Below are 17,313 nucleotides of genomic sequence, written 5' to 3'. Positions count from 1 at the left end.
TTAAGTACATTGGTCAAGACAATGTAAAAAAAAAAAAGTTGAAGTTTTACACTGGTTACCTTAGACTAAAATCTAAAAAAAAATTAAAAAAGAAAAGAAAATCCCAAAGGGAAAAAAAGAGTGAAAAATTTATATGCTATTTTAAATATTGTTGACTTCAGGAGTCAAAATATTAACAGTGCTCAGAACTAATCAGATACATAAACACACATGAAAGCTATTCATCTGGCCCTTTACCTACCTACAACTGCATTAAAAATTTCAAGAAATAGTAACAAAATACACATCAAGTGACTAGTGACAACCAACCGTTTGGAACAATTTGGTGAGTAACAGCCAATTATTTGCAAAAATAAAAGTTGTCGATGCTAATTATTTTTAATATTCCCAGCACCAGGTATTATTGCAAACAGCTTCCTGAAATCACCTTGAACATTTTCAGGAGCGCGTCCTTCCTGACCTCCAGTCTTTCAAAAGGCTGCTTTTCCTTGATGATCGTCTTACAGATGGTCTCCAGGGCAGACAGGTCCGCGCTGGACACGGCTCTGCAAAGAGCAGGTGACAATCAACACAGACCCTTCCGACACGGCCGTGCCCCTCTGTGTGGACGGAGGCCCTGCGACCGTTGCCACTAAATGACACCCTTTCTCGATGGAGGAATCTGGCGCTTTGCGCACCAGGCCCTTAGAAAGGCAAACGTTCATCCACAGGGAGATAATCCTACTTCTCAGAGAAGGAGACAGGCATTAGTAGATGGAATTATCCCCCTTCTGTGCTGGCTTCACACAACTGTCTTCCGTTCACTCGCCCGTGCTTCATGCCCACCCCTCCGAGGGGCCACACTGGCTTCCTTCGTTCCTCACAGAGGCCACCCCCCGCCCACGCCCAGGCTGTCTCTCAGAGCCCTGAGTGTTCTTGCTCCACGTATCCATCAATATCCCCCGCGGACCCTCAGAGCTCGCTCCCTCCCTTCGTCCGGGTCACCTGCCATCACGGCACAACCTCCCCGGGCCGGCGTGCTTTCCCGCACACACGCGTCACCACCTGATCAGAGACGGCTGTCTGCTTAGGCCTGTCCCCCCCAACCGGACTGTTAGCTCCTTAAGGACACACGGATCCCTTCACTGCTCCGTCACCAACGCCCAGAGGGCACCACGCAGAGCACAGAGAACAGAGTAGGCCATCACGATTCTGTGGCAGGAACCCTGGGGTGGTGCTAACGGGAGCTGGAGCTGGAGGAGCTACAGAGGACCACACGCTCGTTTAGGGAGGTCATTTAAACAGCGCAGAGGTGACAGGCAAAGGCGGGGTGTGCTGCAATTGTCCAGGCGAGAACGCCATGGGCCTAAATTATGGCAGGACAAGGAGAGGCGGGTGGGACACTATTTAGGAGACCAAAACGGCAGAACTGGATCGAGGGCTGGGTGCTGGGGCGGTGCAGGAGCAGGGCAGTGACCAGGACCCTCGGATTTCAGTTTGGGCAGCTGGTGGTGCCCTGGGGAGCTACGTATGAGGCGTACAGGGAAGGAGGCGGCCTGGGGCTGGGGCTCTTGCTAATACACTTGAGCCCCCATCTGCTGAAGGCGAGGCCCCTGCGAACCACCCCATCTGACAGTCATCGGCACAAGATGTCTGGCCGAGGTGGACCGTGCCCTCAGTTACCACGGAGAAAACCTGAGCTAACTGTTCTCTGAGGATGAACCTTGCAGTTCTGGTCTTCATCAGGGTACCCGGCTCTAGGAAGTCCCAGATTAGATAAATAGTACATCCCCTCCTTCCAGGAAAAGAAAGAAAATTTCAGAAGTGACCCTTGACTCTAAACTCATTCAGAAAGTTTTCAAAAGTGATTAACCAACCTACAACAATATCACGTAACACATACGGTCACTAAAGGACTATGGAACCATTATAAAACAATGAGCCACGAACATGTGCACTCAGGGGCGTTACCTGTCGTGGATGAACATGTCGTAATAAAATCCGCTTTCGATGGGTGGCCCGTAGCACAGGTGGCCCCCGTAGTACAGCTCCATGGCCTCCCCGAGGACGTGGGCACTGGAGTGCCAGTACACCTGCAGGCACAGGACACAGGCCACTGACTGTCAGGGTGACAGCGTGGAGAAGGACTAGCAGAGCATCAGCAAGTGGGTGCGTCTTAAGGGGATAAACAGCAGGACGCAGGGCAACACCCGTTTGGAAAGAAAACCTCTGATGCTGCTGAGAAGAGAGTGTTCTTCCGAGCCCTCCCGGCAGCTCCGCCGGGGCCGTCCGCCCACCTCTGGCCTAAAACTGCTCGCCTCTGGGAGCCAAGGCTGAAGCGCAGCCCTGAACCACTTCCTCCCGGGCATGTCCGCTGTGCAGAGGCCCCGGCCACGCGCTGGAGAGAAACACTGGGCAGGGCGGCCCAGAGCGGGGAGAACCTGGTTCAGCCCAGAGCGGAGAAGAGCCGGGACTGACAGACGCGGGTTCCCCTCCTGTCTGTCCAGGAGTGGCCTCCGTGCCAGAGGCAGACAGAGAGGCCCAAGGGGCTGCTCACATGCCGCAAACATTAACAGAACTTTGCATCCACATACGAGCCTTCCTGGGCTGAACTGCGTGTGACTGAGGACCTCCACGAGATAGCTCTGGAGAAGGTGTGCCTAGGGGACGAATACTTTCTGGCTGCCTGAGACACTGAACCCCCACGCCCACCCCCCAGCAGAGCACGCACGAGTTAATTTCCTGACGTCACCTGCCTGACAAGTTCAGAACCTTGATTTGGTTGTGAATTCCCAAGGAATCAATGGCTTATGGAGAAACTAAAACTAACCAGTCACCAAATAAATACAGGTGCCAAAGGAACAAGATTAAGTCCTTTCCCTTAAGAGGGAACGAATTATGATTAGGAAGTTGTTTAACAAAATGAATCAGAGCAGAGAGAGTTAGCTGCTTGGGCAGACCATGTACTACCCCGACCCAGGGCAGCGGGCCAGGACGCGCTCTGCAAACAGACCCCCCCAGTCAGCCTGGGGGCAGAGGCCTCTGCTTTGGCTGGTGCCAGGTGCCAGGCTACCTGCCAGCATGAGTCACGTGTCCTTTTCCATGCACTGTCTATGCCCAGATGTCCACAGAGCGAACAGGGTGTTTGGGTACAAGATTAAAAAACAAGAGTCAAGGGTCTCGGGCCGTGGCGGAGAGACAGGCAGTAAACACAGCGTCAGGGCACGGTCACAAACAAGTCCTTAGGAGGGGGACAGGGCCCTGTAATGACAGAGAGCAGTGAAGGCTCCCCACCCACGGGACCCGGGAAGGCCTGTGTGGTCACCACACAGGGGAGGGGACAGAGTGACTTGAGAAAGGCTGGCGGGGTAAGAAAGGGCCAGCGACTGGGAGGGCCTTGGGGAAGAATTTGGATTTTTAGTCTAAATGCAGTGTGACACATTAAATGGTTTTAAGCAAAAGTGACTCAATTTACGTTGTAAACCGTTCTTTGGTAGCAGGACCGGGATGGATTTCCCGGGAGGAGGTAGCAGGGGGCAGCTTCCTGGGTGGAGCTACAGCAGCAGCCCCATAGGTTCCTGGGCAGGGACAGAGGGGACAGACCCAGTCGGCATCATGAAAGCAACGGCTTTACTGAGAAACAGGAGACTGGCGTTGAGGGGTAGGGAGTCACCAGGCACAGCCTCCAAGATTCTGGGCTGGGCAACAGGGCGTGAAGCCCGTGGTTACAAACAATTTCTCTGTGGACAGACTGAACTGATGATTCTTGTACAATCTCTAGGTAGAGCTGTCACACGGGCAGCAGTGTGTGCAAGACTGACGCGTGAGCTCCAGAAAGCAGAGCTGAGATGGTTTACAGGTGGACGTGGCAGCTTAGAACAGGAATAGAAGGACAGAAGGGCGCTAGCACGGAGCATTGAGGTCTTAACGTTTGGAGGCCAATGAAGAAGAAAAAGCCAGCAAGAAGGACTGAGAAAGAACCGCTGGAGGTCTGCCACAGAGACGCTTCGAAGAAGGAAGTGGTTACCTGTCAACTCAGCTGAGAGAGTACAGGGGATGGGGCAGGGGGAGTCGTGGAAAACAGAGGTAGGGCCCAGACCCAGGCCACTGCCCACGGCGGAGGCCGCTGACCGTGACCGCAAGCACGTGGCAGAACTAGGAGCCTCAGCTCTTATGAAGTTTGCGTTTGCTGTTTGCACTTCCAAGTACCTTCTGTTTCCCAGAGCAGGAGGTCACAGCTGCGTGCCACTGATGGCTCCTGGGATGTCACCAAAGATGTCAAGTAGAACATGTACCTATGTCTAGTCTTTCACCGAGCATTACAAACGGGAACACCTACTCTATTTTAAACTGGAAAGCTGTGTCAATTTATGAAATGCCCCTTATTTCTCGTGTGCATATTTATCAATTTTACAAGAATTTCTGTCATTTTGTATGTGAATTCATCTACAGGGCAGAAGTACTTCTTTTCATGTGATGCGTTATGCACTCAATATTTGTATAAATAGGATTAGCTTTTAAAATGTAAGTCTAAGAGTTTGCTGTATAAAGGACACTTGAATTTTTCAGTAAAGCAGAAAATGCTTTTACGAAATCATTAATTTACCATTTTGTAGATCAAAGCTTTCTTGACTTGTTTTTCTACAGGTTTTCTCTCTCACAGATATGGACACAATATTCACAAACTGGTTGATGTTCAAAATCTTGTTACGTGTTCATAATAACAGGAAAATAGAATCTAGGAACAACTATAGTCTTTGTTACTAAATTACACTAAAGGAAGCACCAGGGTCTTGGAAAAGCTGCTTAGCCATTGTAAGCCCTGGTGGCTTCATCTGCAAAATGCAGATTACAACAGTACCTATGGGGCAGGGCACCTGGGACTTGAGGGGACAATGCACATCGGGGCTGGGGGCGGTGCCTAGCACACAGGGAGCCTTCACTGAACGTTTACTGCCACTTTCATCGACGACCACACATATTCATGGAAGCCCTACAGAGCGGAGCCAGGGACCCTGTCAGAGCCTGGGCAAGCCAGAGAGGTGTGCTGGTGACTTCCTCTGGAGAGTCCCCATGAGAACCAACGTTTCCTTTTTCATGATGCCACTGAACGCAAAGAGGAAAGAAAGAACTCCAAAGACGCCAACTTGGGAGAGTCCCCGATTCCCCTCCCCCCGCCCAACACCTGGCAGATTCAGAGTTCAGGAGCCACTGTGAAGGAGAACCCCTGAAACGGAATGATGTCCGCAGCATGAGCAAGGGAGAGGGTTACAAAACAGCTGCCCCACCTGCTCTCAGTTCCAGCTCCTAGTGGACTTTCTCCACAAACCGACACTGTCTGAAGGCACCTAGTGGTTTGCTTTCTTGTTCACCACCTCCTCCCACTGAGGGGAAACGCTCCGAGGTGGGACCTCTGTGCTTTGTCCACTGCAGCCCCGCAGGGTCCAGCACATGCGCCCAGCGCCTTGGATACTGGTCAGCTGACTGAGGGAATTAAATAAAATCCTGCAACATCTGGGATGCAGTTTGGGGACAGTTGCTATGGACTCCTGAGAAACAGTAAATAATATGTATAAGCTATTTATTTCTCTTAAAAATGGCTTTCTGAATCACTTTTGATAATGGCTTTGTTAATCATGTAATAGTTAATGATTATACAGCGGTCCCTCTCTACATAGTGGTTCACTTATCGCGGCCTCACTGTATCGTGGGATTTTTAAAAATATTGTATTTAATTATTTATCACAGATTTTTCGCTATATCGCAGGATTTTTCGGTACTGTATACGTATGTTGTTAAAGTGACGTAGCTTTAAGAGTGTAGAATATGTTTAAGAACATAAGTAGTGTTTATAAAAGTGTGGGAAAGGTTAATAAGGGAGTGGGAAAGGTTAATAAGGGACTGGGAACGGTTTATAGTGTGTGGGAAGGGTTTATAAAGCCTTAAAATATATATAAATACTCAAATAAAGGTAAGGTTCCTAATTCGCGGATTCTCACCTATCGCGGGGGCGTGGGGGGGGGGGAATCTAGAACGTAATACCCGGGATAAGTGAGGAAATACTGTACTTGGCATACTTTAAAGAGAAAGTCATAATATCATTCTTATAATTTGAAATCTAGCAAAAGTATCGCAATTAATGAAACTTCATAAGTTATGTAATCATAAGTTAGGTTTTATGCAGATAATGGACCCCATGAAGGGAGAAACCAAAGTTAAGATAACAATGTTTACCAGAGATCTACACGAAAATGTGGAATCTATTTTAGACTATTACATTAATAATTAAAGGATATTTGAGTCTTGATAATTTTTTCAATTCTCCTACACATTAAATTATAAAGTAGATCCACTTTTAAGAGTCTACTTAAATTCACTTCAAATATAGACTGATTTAATAATTATAGCATTCTAACTTAAGGAAAAATTATTTTGAGAAATTATAAGCACAGGCTACTTAAAAACCTTGATATATATATATATATTTGTGTATATTCATTCCATTAAAAAACCTATTGAATACTTATTGAACAGCAATATACACATTTCAAACCTTAGAAGGCCACAAACTCATCATTCTTGACTTCGCTATGTGGCTTCATACATGTTGTTTACAACAGAAATACCCAAAGCTTGGTTGTTGGTCGGTCCATACTTACAGCTCGAGCCTCCTCATTATCAAACGTAAGCAGCTCTAGAGTGGAATCCCCTTCCAGTGGACGGTCCAAGTCCCACAGCTCACCATTGACTTTGGCTATTACTGTGCTTTCAGCCAGTTCTCGACTAGTGAGAGAAAAGTCACTTGGCAGTTAATTAACCTTATCCCAGGCTATGATCCCTTAAAACAAAAGATTAAAATAACTTCCAGGGGCTGTTTCTTTCTTTTTTTAAGCAGATAGAAAGTACGAATGCAAACTACTGGGACAGATCATTTTTATTTTGTTACATTTATTTTAAGTACAAGAGTAATATACGTTCACTGTAAAGACCTTGGAAAACAGAGAAAGAATAAAGATCATATATACATCTTCCCACGCAGAGGTCACTATTCATAACATTTTGGTAAATCCCCATCCCTCCTTTACACACACACACACACACACACACACACAATTTTTAAAAACACAGTTGCCACGATAATTTTATAGCCTGCTTTTTCACAGCTGTGCCATCAGACAGCCTTCCAACAGAGTCCAGAAGCATCATATTCGTTAAGAAAGCTTCCTCTCCTGCACAGACAGCTCTATGGCATCTGTGACCATTTTCTGGGACTAAGCCCGCGGCTGTGGAATTGCTGGGTCAAAGAACACGTGCCTTTGAAAGGTTTCTGAGAGACTGTCTGAGTGTACCACTTCCACGCATCTTAAAAGGTTATTTATTTTATTTATTTATTTTTAGAGCAAGGGCAGGGGAGGGAGAAAGAGAGGGAGAGAAACATTGATGTGCGTGAGATACATCGGTCGGTTGCCTCACACACGCCCCAACTGGGGACCTGGCCCACAACCCAGGAATGTGCGCTGACTGGGAATCGAACCAGCGACCTTTCAATTTGCAGGCCGGCACTCAGTCCACTGAGCCACACGAGCCAGGGCTTAAATGATTTTTTAAACCTTTGCCAATGTCATGTTGGAAATTGTTGTCTTAAGTTGACTTATTTGATTAACTTAATGTTTACTGGCCATTTTTACTTTTATGAGCTGCCCACGTCCTTTGCTTGTTTTCTATCAAGGTGTTAATCTTTCTCATGTGTCTTTTCAATAACATTTACTGTTGTTTAAAAATTGACAAAAATGACACGTTAAGAGAAGAAATCTGGAAAGTACAGAAAAGCACAAAGAAAAGCACGTGACTCTCAGCCCCATCACCCAGAAATGACTGTCTGTCCACTTGCTGTATGTCCTTCTACAGTTTTTGACAGGTTATGCACACCAACACAAACTCATTTTTTAGCAGTATCATTCTGTGTTATTTGGTAACCTACTTTTTAAACTTCAAATAAGTCACATTTTCCCTAACAGGAGAGACTTCTAAAACATGGTACCTCATAATTGTAGAACCAAGACTTGCTTAATAAACCCACTATTGCTAGACATTGTGGTTCTTTCTTTGTGGGTTTGGGGGGGCAACAATAAATGCTACAGTGAACATTCCTGAACATACGTATTAGTATCTAATTTCTTTTTTCCGGGAAAAATTCTAGAAGTAAAATTGCTGGGTCAAGGGAAATGCACTTTTAAATGACTTTTGTCGGAATACATCGCTCAATTTTCCTACCAGGAAAAGGGCCACAGTACCTTTCCTCTGGGCTCTCACCATCTCAGGCACCCCTCAATTATGTCATTTTTAAATGTGATGCTTTATTTGTATCTAACTTGAGCAGCCGTATAGCATTGTGATTAAGCTGGGCCAAGCTGGGTTTAAACGCTGGACAACTTACTCAGCTTCCCTAAGCTTACTTTTCACATCTGTAACGTGGGGGCTGTGGGTCTTCCCCACACATTTATTTCTAAGGCTTAAATAAGGCATACTCATACTAAGAACTTAATGAATGTTAGGTATTGTTATTAACGAAGTGAGAGACGGCTAAGGGCTCCTCAGATCCATTCTCCTTCTACAGGAAGTCTCCTTGCCTCGAGGTGGCCGTATGGCCAGTCTGGAGGCACCGGGTAGAGCAGAGGAGGTGCAGCACCGCTGTGTCTCAGCCTGAGGACAGCGGAGGGCGGGTCAGTCTCCCTGCCTTCCGTGGACTGAGCACACGCGCTCTTCCCTTCAGCCCACGTAGACAAGGGCCACGCTGTATCAGATGGCTCAGCCACCGGATGGAAGAAATGTAGGGCCTCGGCTAACTATACGGACAAGTGTCGTCCCGACAACCTTGGCCCCCCACCTCCAGGCGGCTATTTGAGAGACTCCGACCACTTGTGAGCCACCGAGTTTGGTGGGAACTCCGCTGCAGCATCTCAGCCTGTATCTTAATACAGAAACGAGGGCCTGGGAGCGAGTAACAGAAACAAAACATGTGATGCTGGCTGGCGGTGGGTTTTCAGGAAAGAGATATTAAGACGTGGAAAGCCAATAACCCTTGTTTTGGCCTCACAAAATACTGGACAAAACCCGCCAGCAAATCGATGCGCTTCCACGCCCGCAGCACACAAGGAAGCGGTCATGAAAAGGCAGGATGCGGGTACACGCTGGATAGCTCCTGTGGCTTGTAGCAAAATGCCACCCAAATGAGGCAAGCTCAGGTGGGACTTGCCCAGTCTGCAAGCAGAGATGCAAGGACGGGGCCTCACCGAGGGAGGCACTCTCTGCCCGTGGCCGGCCCACCATCCAAACTGAAAAGGCAGGAACTCGAAGCTGTGAAAGACTGGAGAACCAATCTTCGGCCCCAAACAGGAGGGACAGGCACTGACAAAGGCCCTGGACAAAGACAGACAACTGGAGCTGGTCTGACCACAAGGATCGAAGTGAGGGTGCCGGCCTCTCACAGCCTTGTATTTCCTACGAGCTCAGTCCATGAAATTGACAGAGAGAGGAAGGAGCCAAGTACAAAGGCCGGGGAATAGAAGGGTGAGAAGTCTCTGTCTAGAATTCTTTAAGTGAGATTAGCTTCACTGGAGCTGGTTAGAAGCAAACAGACCAGAAGCCTACTCCAGTTAACGCCTTGTGAGAATCATATTGCCAGACAAGCTACAAACCCAGCTTATAATACCTCTGATTGCTTGATCCTTAAAGGAACCTCAGCCCTCAAGAGTGCACCAGCAGGAACTGGGCTATGCACACTTCAACCTCCGGAAGGACAAACAGACCCACAGATGTGGCAAACAAGTGTTAGGAAGAGCTACGAACCTCCCAGGAAGCAAAATCAGGGCCCACAGAGGACTGAATCCACAGGCTGTGGCCTCGTCAGCACTGCCACCAGGGTCTGATGGCTTCTGCACGCCACTGTCTGCAGTATTGCTCCTTCTTTTTTCCAGACTTTCATTGTGGTTGCCTTGTGATGATTCCACCCGTTGGTATGTGTGGAGTGGGTAGCCTTGTCTGTTTATTTGCTGCTGAAGTGAAAGGAGCCAGCCCGATGGGGGCGCTGGACACGTCACTTGGAAACCTGGGCTTCTGGCTGATGGGACCTGGAGTTGTGCCACTTGGGGAGCGAGTGTGTGGGATGCGGAAAGAAGTGTGCTCACAGGTATCTGGATGTCGGAGGGGCACACTGGGGCAGACGTGGTCCCCTAAACCATGCTCCCTCTCTTCCATGGTGATGGTGATGGTGATGATGCTTCAGCTGAACAGGTGGCAGTCAGCAGGAGCTACATTTCCGTTCTCTCTTAAAGCTAGGGGTGGCCACTTGACTAAAGGAGAGCTAATAGGATGTAAGTTGAAATTCAAGTGCACCGCTATAGGGTCTTGGCCTCAAAGCATCCTTGTTCTTCAGCTGCTCTTCCTCCTACCCGCAAGTGAGTCCATGGGTGGGACCCAGCTTGGACCCCTAACCATGGACGAACCCTAAACTAGGGGATTCCTAGCCCTCATGTTACGCTTAGCAAGGCCTGCACTCCCCTAGAATAGGAAGAATTACCTATGCAATCAACTCGCAGTTAACCAAGGGGACAAGCAGCATAATGTAATAAAGCTATTATTTTTAAACCTTATTTTATATCCGGCTACCTCACTGTATCCTTATTTATTCTACTAGCTTTTCAATTAATACTGTCCCCTGATTTAGAGTTTCCCCCTTGTTTAACTGTTCTTTTTCTAACTGCCTGAGTTGAATTCTTAGTCTTTTTTTTTTTTTAATTCTTTCCTATTCTAAAATAAAAGCCTTCTACACTGCAAATCTGTTGCTGATCACCACTTTGGATATAGCCCATACATTTTGAAATGTATTCTCTTCATCAGAAGTATTTCCTAAGAATTCTGTGCTGGTTTTTATTTCCTTCCACCTCAGTTATTTTGAAGAGTTTTTTTCTTTTCAATTTCCAAGTTTTATTGTTTATTTTGTTTTGCTGTCATTGAACCTAGTTACTGAGCACATGCCTGATATCATTGTGGTCACAGAATGTGAACTGTATGTTCCTGCATTTTATTGAGATTCTGAGGAGCTGAAAGTGTGACCATTGGAGCTGAGACACAAGTACTGTCTCTACCTGCAGAGCACAGAGATCAGTGAGTAGTCACCAAGTCTACCTTACAGTGTTATTATCCAAACACGTACAATCTTACGTTTTGCCTGTTTTTATCTGTCAACTCAGAAGACCACAGTAAAGTCTACTGCCCTTGGACTTCTATAATTTTGTATTTCTTATTTGATGCTACATTATTTAACTCGTAAAGGTTTGCAACAAATAGTCAGGGTAGATTATAATGCTCATCTGTTTTTAAAATAAGTCTCAATATCCCATTTCATGATTTTGGCCCTGAATTCTGCTCTCTGATAGTAAAACGATGAGCACTGTTTTGCCCACTCCTTTGTCTTGGACAATTTTACGTTTTAGACACTCCTGCAACCCCTCTGTAGGACTTGCCACCTCTTTATCAGTTAACATGAAATTATTTTTGCTCAAAACCAATTTTTCTCCAGCACATCAATCCATCTCTCCTGGAAAATACAGCAGTGGGTTGGGAGGGGCCTTTTGGGAACATGATGTGAGAGGCTTAAAAAAAATTCAATCTGAACCACGGCTTTCAGAGGAAGTCGAAGGACTTCAATTGTTGCAGAGCTCGCTGTTGAAATAGCAGGCGTTTATTTACATGGCAGTTTTGAGCTGCGGCTTCTATAGAGCTGCATTTAATGCTAGAAATGAACATTAGTCAAAACAACATAACTTCACTAATGTACCTAAATTCTGGGAAGGTCAAAGTACTTATTTCAGGCTGGTAATAGCCCTAACACAAACATCTTCAATCTACAATTAACAAGCCTTCTGTACATTTCTAGAGACACTTTAATCTTCAGAGTATTTTCATATACACTATATCACTGAGTATTTACAAGGTAAATGGGGAAAGTATTATTATGTCCACTGACGATGTAAGAAAACAGGCCTGAAAAGCTTTCACGCTCTGCCCAAGTGGGTTCATGGCACCCTCCACGGTTAGTTACCGGGGGCACAATAGCTTGCAGTTAAGTTTCCTGACCCCCTAGTCCAGCAAAACACCTGTAAAAACTCATGATGTCTTGATAATGAACAAAGTCAATGTCATGTGGCCTGTCAAAGATGAAACATTTTTCTCTCCTGTATACTTTTACTAGAACTTTTACAATCTGGATGTTCTAAGAGGATGAGCTTGTGTTCTGACATTTGATTACTTATTTAGATGGCCTCATTAGAAGCCAGAGGGAAAAAATGAACTGATTTAATTTATTCAACAAGCAAGAAAAAGAGAGAGAATTTAGTCGTCCCCAAGCACAACACATTTTCAACAAGGTCTGGCACGATACTTAACACTGAATATCTTCTCCAAACTAGGGTTTACCTAATCTCAGCGGCCACTTGGTAAGGTGTTGTTTTCCAGGCTTCCCCTTCCACGGTCTTCCCGTCAGCTACTCTCACGGTGATCACGTTGCTGGCATTCCCCTTTCTTTCATAAATGGCCAGTAACAGCTGAGGATCCTTCTTCAACATTTCAAAAAACTTCAATCTTTCCTTTATGAAATCTGGCTGATTTTTCACCTGAAATGCATTGGAGCGCACTGAGGTTAACATACATGGCCCGCTTTTTTTCTGCCTGCTTGGCTCTAAACAAGCCCACCCCGCTCTCCGAAGGCCCCGGGTCTCCATCCCTCCGCTGCCTGCCCTCGCCTCCTTCTCAGCGCTCCGGGCGCAGCCCCAAGCCCAGGCCCTCCGACAACTGCAACAGCCGGCGTCTTCCTTGTCCACACGCTGGACACACAGGGACGAAGAGTCACATCATTCGATGCTTATTTATACACCATCAGACTTTGTTCTCTAGCTGTTCTGCCCGTTTTGTCGTAACTCCTCAACCAGACTGAGCCCTTGAAGACCATAGAGTGCTCTTTCGCTCCGACCAAATGTGGACAATGATTGATATAAAAAAGCAAAGTTGCCCCGGCTGGTGTGGCTCAGTGAATTGAGCGCCGGCCTGTGAACCAAAGGGTCACCGGTTCTATTCCCGGTCAGAGCACGTGCCTGGATCGCGGGCCAGGTCCCCAGTTGGGGGTGCACGAGAGGCAACCACACACTGATATTTCTCTCCCTCTCTTCCCCTCCCTCTAAAAATCTTAAAAAAAAAAAAGAAAGGCAAAGTAGCCAGAGTGCTATCTCCACTTATAGGGACTAAGAATCCGCTCACAGCTGTGCAGCTAGCTCATCTCTAAGTTAAGACAACTTGAATCTAAGGAATGCGAGGTTTTAAATATAGGACTGTGCCCTGAATGGTAACATCATTAGTAATTACGTCTCAATGGAAAAGCCCAAGGTACAGTAGTCCCCTCTATATCGCGGCTCACTTATCGCGGCCTCACTGTATCGCGGGACTTTTAAAAATATTATATTTAATTATTTATCGCGGATTTTTCGCTATATCACGGGATTATGCGGTACTGTATTCGTATGTTGTTAAAGTGACGTAGGTTTAAGAGCGTAGAATAAATGTAAGGTTCCTACTTCCCAGGGGGTCGGGAACGTAACACCCGCGATAAGTGAGGGAATACTGTACACTCCGTATATGAGCATATTTCAGTGACAGGTAAGATTTTCTATTACTTCCCTAACAACGACATACCTCACTGTCAGGCTCCTTCTTCCTCTTCTTCTTTTTCGTGTCTTTTTCTTCGTTTTGACTAGGAGGGGGCTGAGAAAGAAAGGTACATTGAAAACAATTCATACCAACGACAAGAGAGCGCAGCACGTCTGCCACCTGAGGAAGGAGGGGACGTGCCAGCCGACAGCAAGTGTCCCCTTTGAGGGGCTCCCAGCCTGGCTCTCCGGGACACCCCCTGCAATGCTCCCAGGCCTTCCTGTCTGTGCATTTCCATGTATTCTTGCGCAGAACAGGCAATGCATTTTAACATAACAATGTATTTTTTTTCTCTTTTTTTTTTTTATCACTGTGTGGTTGCCTCTCACTCACGCCCCCAACTGGGGACCTGACGTGCAACCGAGTCATGTGCCCTGACTGGGAATCGAACCCGCGACACTTGGCTCGCAGGCCGACGCTCAATCCACTGAGCCACAGCAGCCAGGGCTAATAATGCATTTCAATGTCACTGGAAAATGGTTATGTAGCTGCCACCAGAGACTTTAATTGCATTATTTCATGATTTTTTTATTTTTATTTTTTAACCATGGTAAAGAACTGAAAAAAGACCCCACGGTCTAAAAAAGCCTTCAGAACTTAGGAAATTTATTCCGTCACAGGAAGATAATCTGTCCTTCAATGAACTAAAACAGTAAAACCCTGAATTAGACACTGACGTTAAATATACAGACCTCGAGACGGCAAAAACCCCAACCACCACCTGCGCTAAGCAGCTCAGAGCCGCCATCATTGAGGGAATTTCACCTGCGTAGCTGGGGGTCTTCCTGCCCAAGGAAAGAACAGAGCTTTAAACACGCCCCCATTTCTTTTTTTAAACGAAGGAAAAGGCCAGTTCCGCTTCGGAAGAAAACGCGTGGCAGCGCGGAGCACGCGCAGCACGGGGTCGGTCCGGGAACCGCCGCAGAGGCCGGGGTTCCTTGGGGTCCAGGCCTCGCCGCGGCGCCGCAGGAGCGAGCAGGGGCGCAGGGCTCGTCCGCTGGGACTAGGGGCACGGCCCGCACCTGCACCTGTCATTCCGGAGAAAAACGCGGTGCGGGCACATCGCGGGCCGCGGCGCCGCCCGGGGCCTAGGGGGCGCCCTACCGCGTCTCCCGCTCGGATTCCACCGCCCCGCTACCTGCGCGCCGGCAGCCGCGCCACCGGCCTCGTCCTGCGCCGCCGCCGCCGCCGCCGCCGCCCGCGCCGCGGTTTCCACCTTCGCCTGGTGGCTCAGCTCCTCGGCGAGGCACATCCGCAGGCGGTACAGGCGGTAGCGCAGGTCGCGGTTCTCGGCCCGGAGCTGCGCCACCTCCCGCGTGAGGCATGGCCCGTCAGTCTGGCACCGGTCGGGCGCGTCCTCCAGCTCTTCCCTCAGGCGCAGGACCTCGTCCCACAGCCAGGTGATGTCCTCCTCCTGCCGCTGCAAGCGCGAAGCCACCGCCTCAGCCGCCAGGGCCTCAGCCGCCATGGCACCCGTCTCCTCTGGCAACCGACACTGCGCTGCGCGGCAGGTAGTGGCAACGGCCGCTGCGAGGGGAAGGCAGTAACGGGCAACGCACTGCGGGGAAAGAGGCGACCCCGAGAGGAGCGGCTACGGGAGGCGGGGCGACGGTTACGTACACCATAGGGGCGGGGCTATGGGAGGCGGGGCTGCGGTTACTTACACTGCAGGGGCGGGGCGACAGGGAGAGGCGGGGCGACGTATACTTACACTGCAGAGACGGGGCTATGGAGAGGCGGGGCTGCGGCCACGTACATGAAGGGGCGGGGCGCGGGGAGAGGCGGGGCTGCGAGTACTTAATGCTGCAGGGGCGGGGCTATTGGGAGGCGGGGCGACGTACGCTTACACTACAGGGACGGGGCTATGGAGAGGCGGGGCTGCGGCTACGTACATGGAGGGGCGGGGCGATGAACACTGAGGAGGCGGGGCGACGGGGCTTGCACCCTGCAGGGATAGGGCCGAGGCTGGGCACACTATAGGAGAAAGTGCTACTGGGTGTGGGATCCCGCGGTGACCTCCGCCAGGAGGGTGGTGAGGGTCCTGAATGAGCTCAAGGTACTTTCAGGCCTATGAGCTTGTCGCCATTCGTCGGCTGAAACGCAAATCGTCCAAAATCTTGTGAAGGCTGACACCTCCCTTCACACTATGGCTCCTGTCTTAACCCTCCCGAATTCTGGCTTTCACTAGATATGCTTATACCCGTTTATAGATGGAGAAACTGGAGCACAGAGAGCTCAAGTGACTGGACTAAAGTCACACAGCCGCTGAATGACAGCTGAGATTCAGACTCAGAATATGTGATGCCAGTGTCTCTGCACTTAACATTGCGGTGCCTTTCAACCTTGGTAAAATTGAATTGTATCTGTCATATGATGAGATAGAGTTAATAAATGCCATTGGAGTCCCCAAGCTATTTGCATTAAGGTAACTGGAATCACAAGCAGCTCCCCGGAGGAGGTTCCATAGAGCAAGGCAGTGAGACCACTTCCCTGCTAAGCTTCTGGACAGTTGGACTCAGTCACTTCTCACCCTTCTGCCATCGGGCTTCTACTCCTCCCATTCTGCAGTGCCCTGTATATTGTAAAATGCTATGACCCCACTTCGGTGCCCCACAAGTCTCTCTGGCTTCTTTGCAGTGTCTTTCTTGGGTCCCCCCACTCCTAATCCCCCAAACAACCCCTCCTCTGCTTCCTGAAACTATGACTTCGTTTCCATTTCCTAGAAATTTCTGTAAATGAAATCATACAGAATTACTTCTTTTATCTGGCTTTTTTTTTCCCCTTAGCATAATCATGTTGGGCTCTAACCATGCTGTTGGCTGTGAAACAAAACCAACTTTACCATATGCTAATTGGGACAAAGAAGAGTTCGTTTCCTGTGGCATTTCATCAATGTTGTGGGAAAATGACATTGAATGAAATGATGTTTGTTATTCGAGTTCCACTTTGCAGTGAACCTAAAACGGCTCTGAAAAACCGAAAAGTACCACAAGGTGGCACCATTTCCCGCAGAATTTTTGATGTGCGGCCCAATTACCTTAAGGGCTGGCGCCGGAGGGAAGCAGTGGGGATTCCTGTCCAGTTCTCCACGAGGCCTTCAGAGCGCTTCACAATATTGTAGGTTTATTGCTCGGCACCGGTGTTGACGCCAACAGATCAGGCGACCAGTGCCATTGAAAAGATTGCTATTCCTAGTTCCCAGGAAGTGGAAGGCAAATACGCTTAAGAGCCTTTATTTCAGTTTCCGTGGGAAGGAACAGGCCAGGCAGGGTAAGCAGGTTTAGGATTGGCTAGTTTGCGTTTTGGCAGGCTCTGGGGTCTAGGGGCTGTCCGTGGTTGCCTGGTATGTGACCGTAGGGTGATTCTGGCAGGGGAATGGTGGCCTGGAGTGTGAGACCCTGAGAAAGAGGTGGTTGGGGGGTGGGCTCTGGACTGGTTGGTTTACATATGAAAGTCGCACTGGCAGGTGAGTCCTTTGCTGTCTCCAGAAATTGGCCCCAAGACGTCAAAACAACAGAAATACATGGTTCCTACCAGGGACTTGGGCGGTCTCAAGTTATTTTCTCACCGTCT

At 48.4% G+C, this 17,313-nt stretch overlaps 1 protein-coding gene across 1 annotated transcript in view; it reads right to left on the bottom strand.

The window, feature by feature from the left end:
- The window catches only part of TARS3 (threonyl-tRNA synthetase 3), a 37,944-nt gene extending 22,631 nt beyond the window's left edge, over positions 1 to 15,313 (bottom strand). Inside the window, exons 1-6 of the mRNA XM_090263849.1 lie at positions 14,879 to 15,313; positions 13,726 to 13,794; positions 12,457 to 12,653; positions 6,639 to 6,762; positions 1,951 to 2,072; positions 428 to 545 (exon numbers count right to left, since the gene is read on the bottom strand). Coding sequence (XP_090119975.1) covers positions 428 to 545; positions 1,951 to 2,072; positions 6,639 to 6,762; positions 12,457 to 12,653; positions 13,726 to 13,794; positions 14,879 to 15,208 — 960 coding nt within the window. The 5' untranslated portion in view covers positions 15,209 to 15,313. The remainder of the gene's footprint in view (positions 1 to 427; positions 546 to 1,950; positions 2,073 to 6,638; positions 6,763 to 12,456; positions 12,654 to 13,725; positions 13,795 to 14,878) is intronic.
- Between the last annotated feature and the right edge of the window lie 2,000 nt (positions 15,314 to 17,313).

The sequence above is a fragment of the Furipterus horrens genome, unplaced genomic scaffold, assembly GCF_987537825.1.
Source record: "Furipterus horrens unplaced genomic scaffold, mFurHor1.1.pri manual_scaffold_16, whole genome shotgun sequence".
NCBI classification, from domain to species: domain Eukaryota; kingdom Metazoa; phylum Chordata; class Mammalia; order Chiroptera; family Furipteridae; genus Furipterus; species Furipterus horrens.
This window is presented reverse-complemented; position numbering and strand designations above follow the sequence as displayed.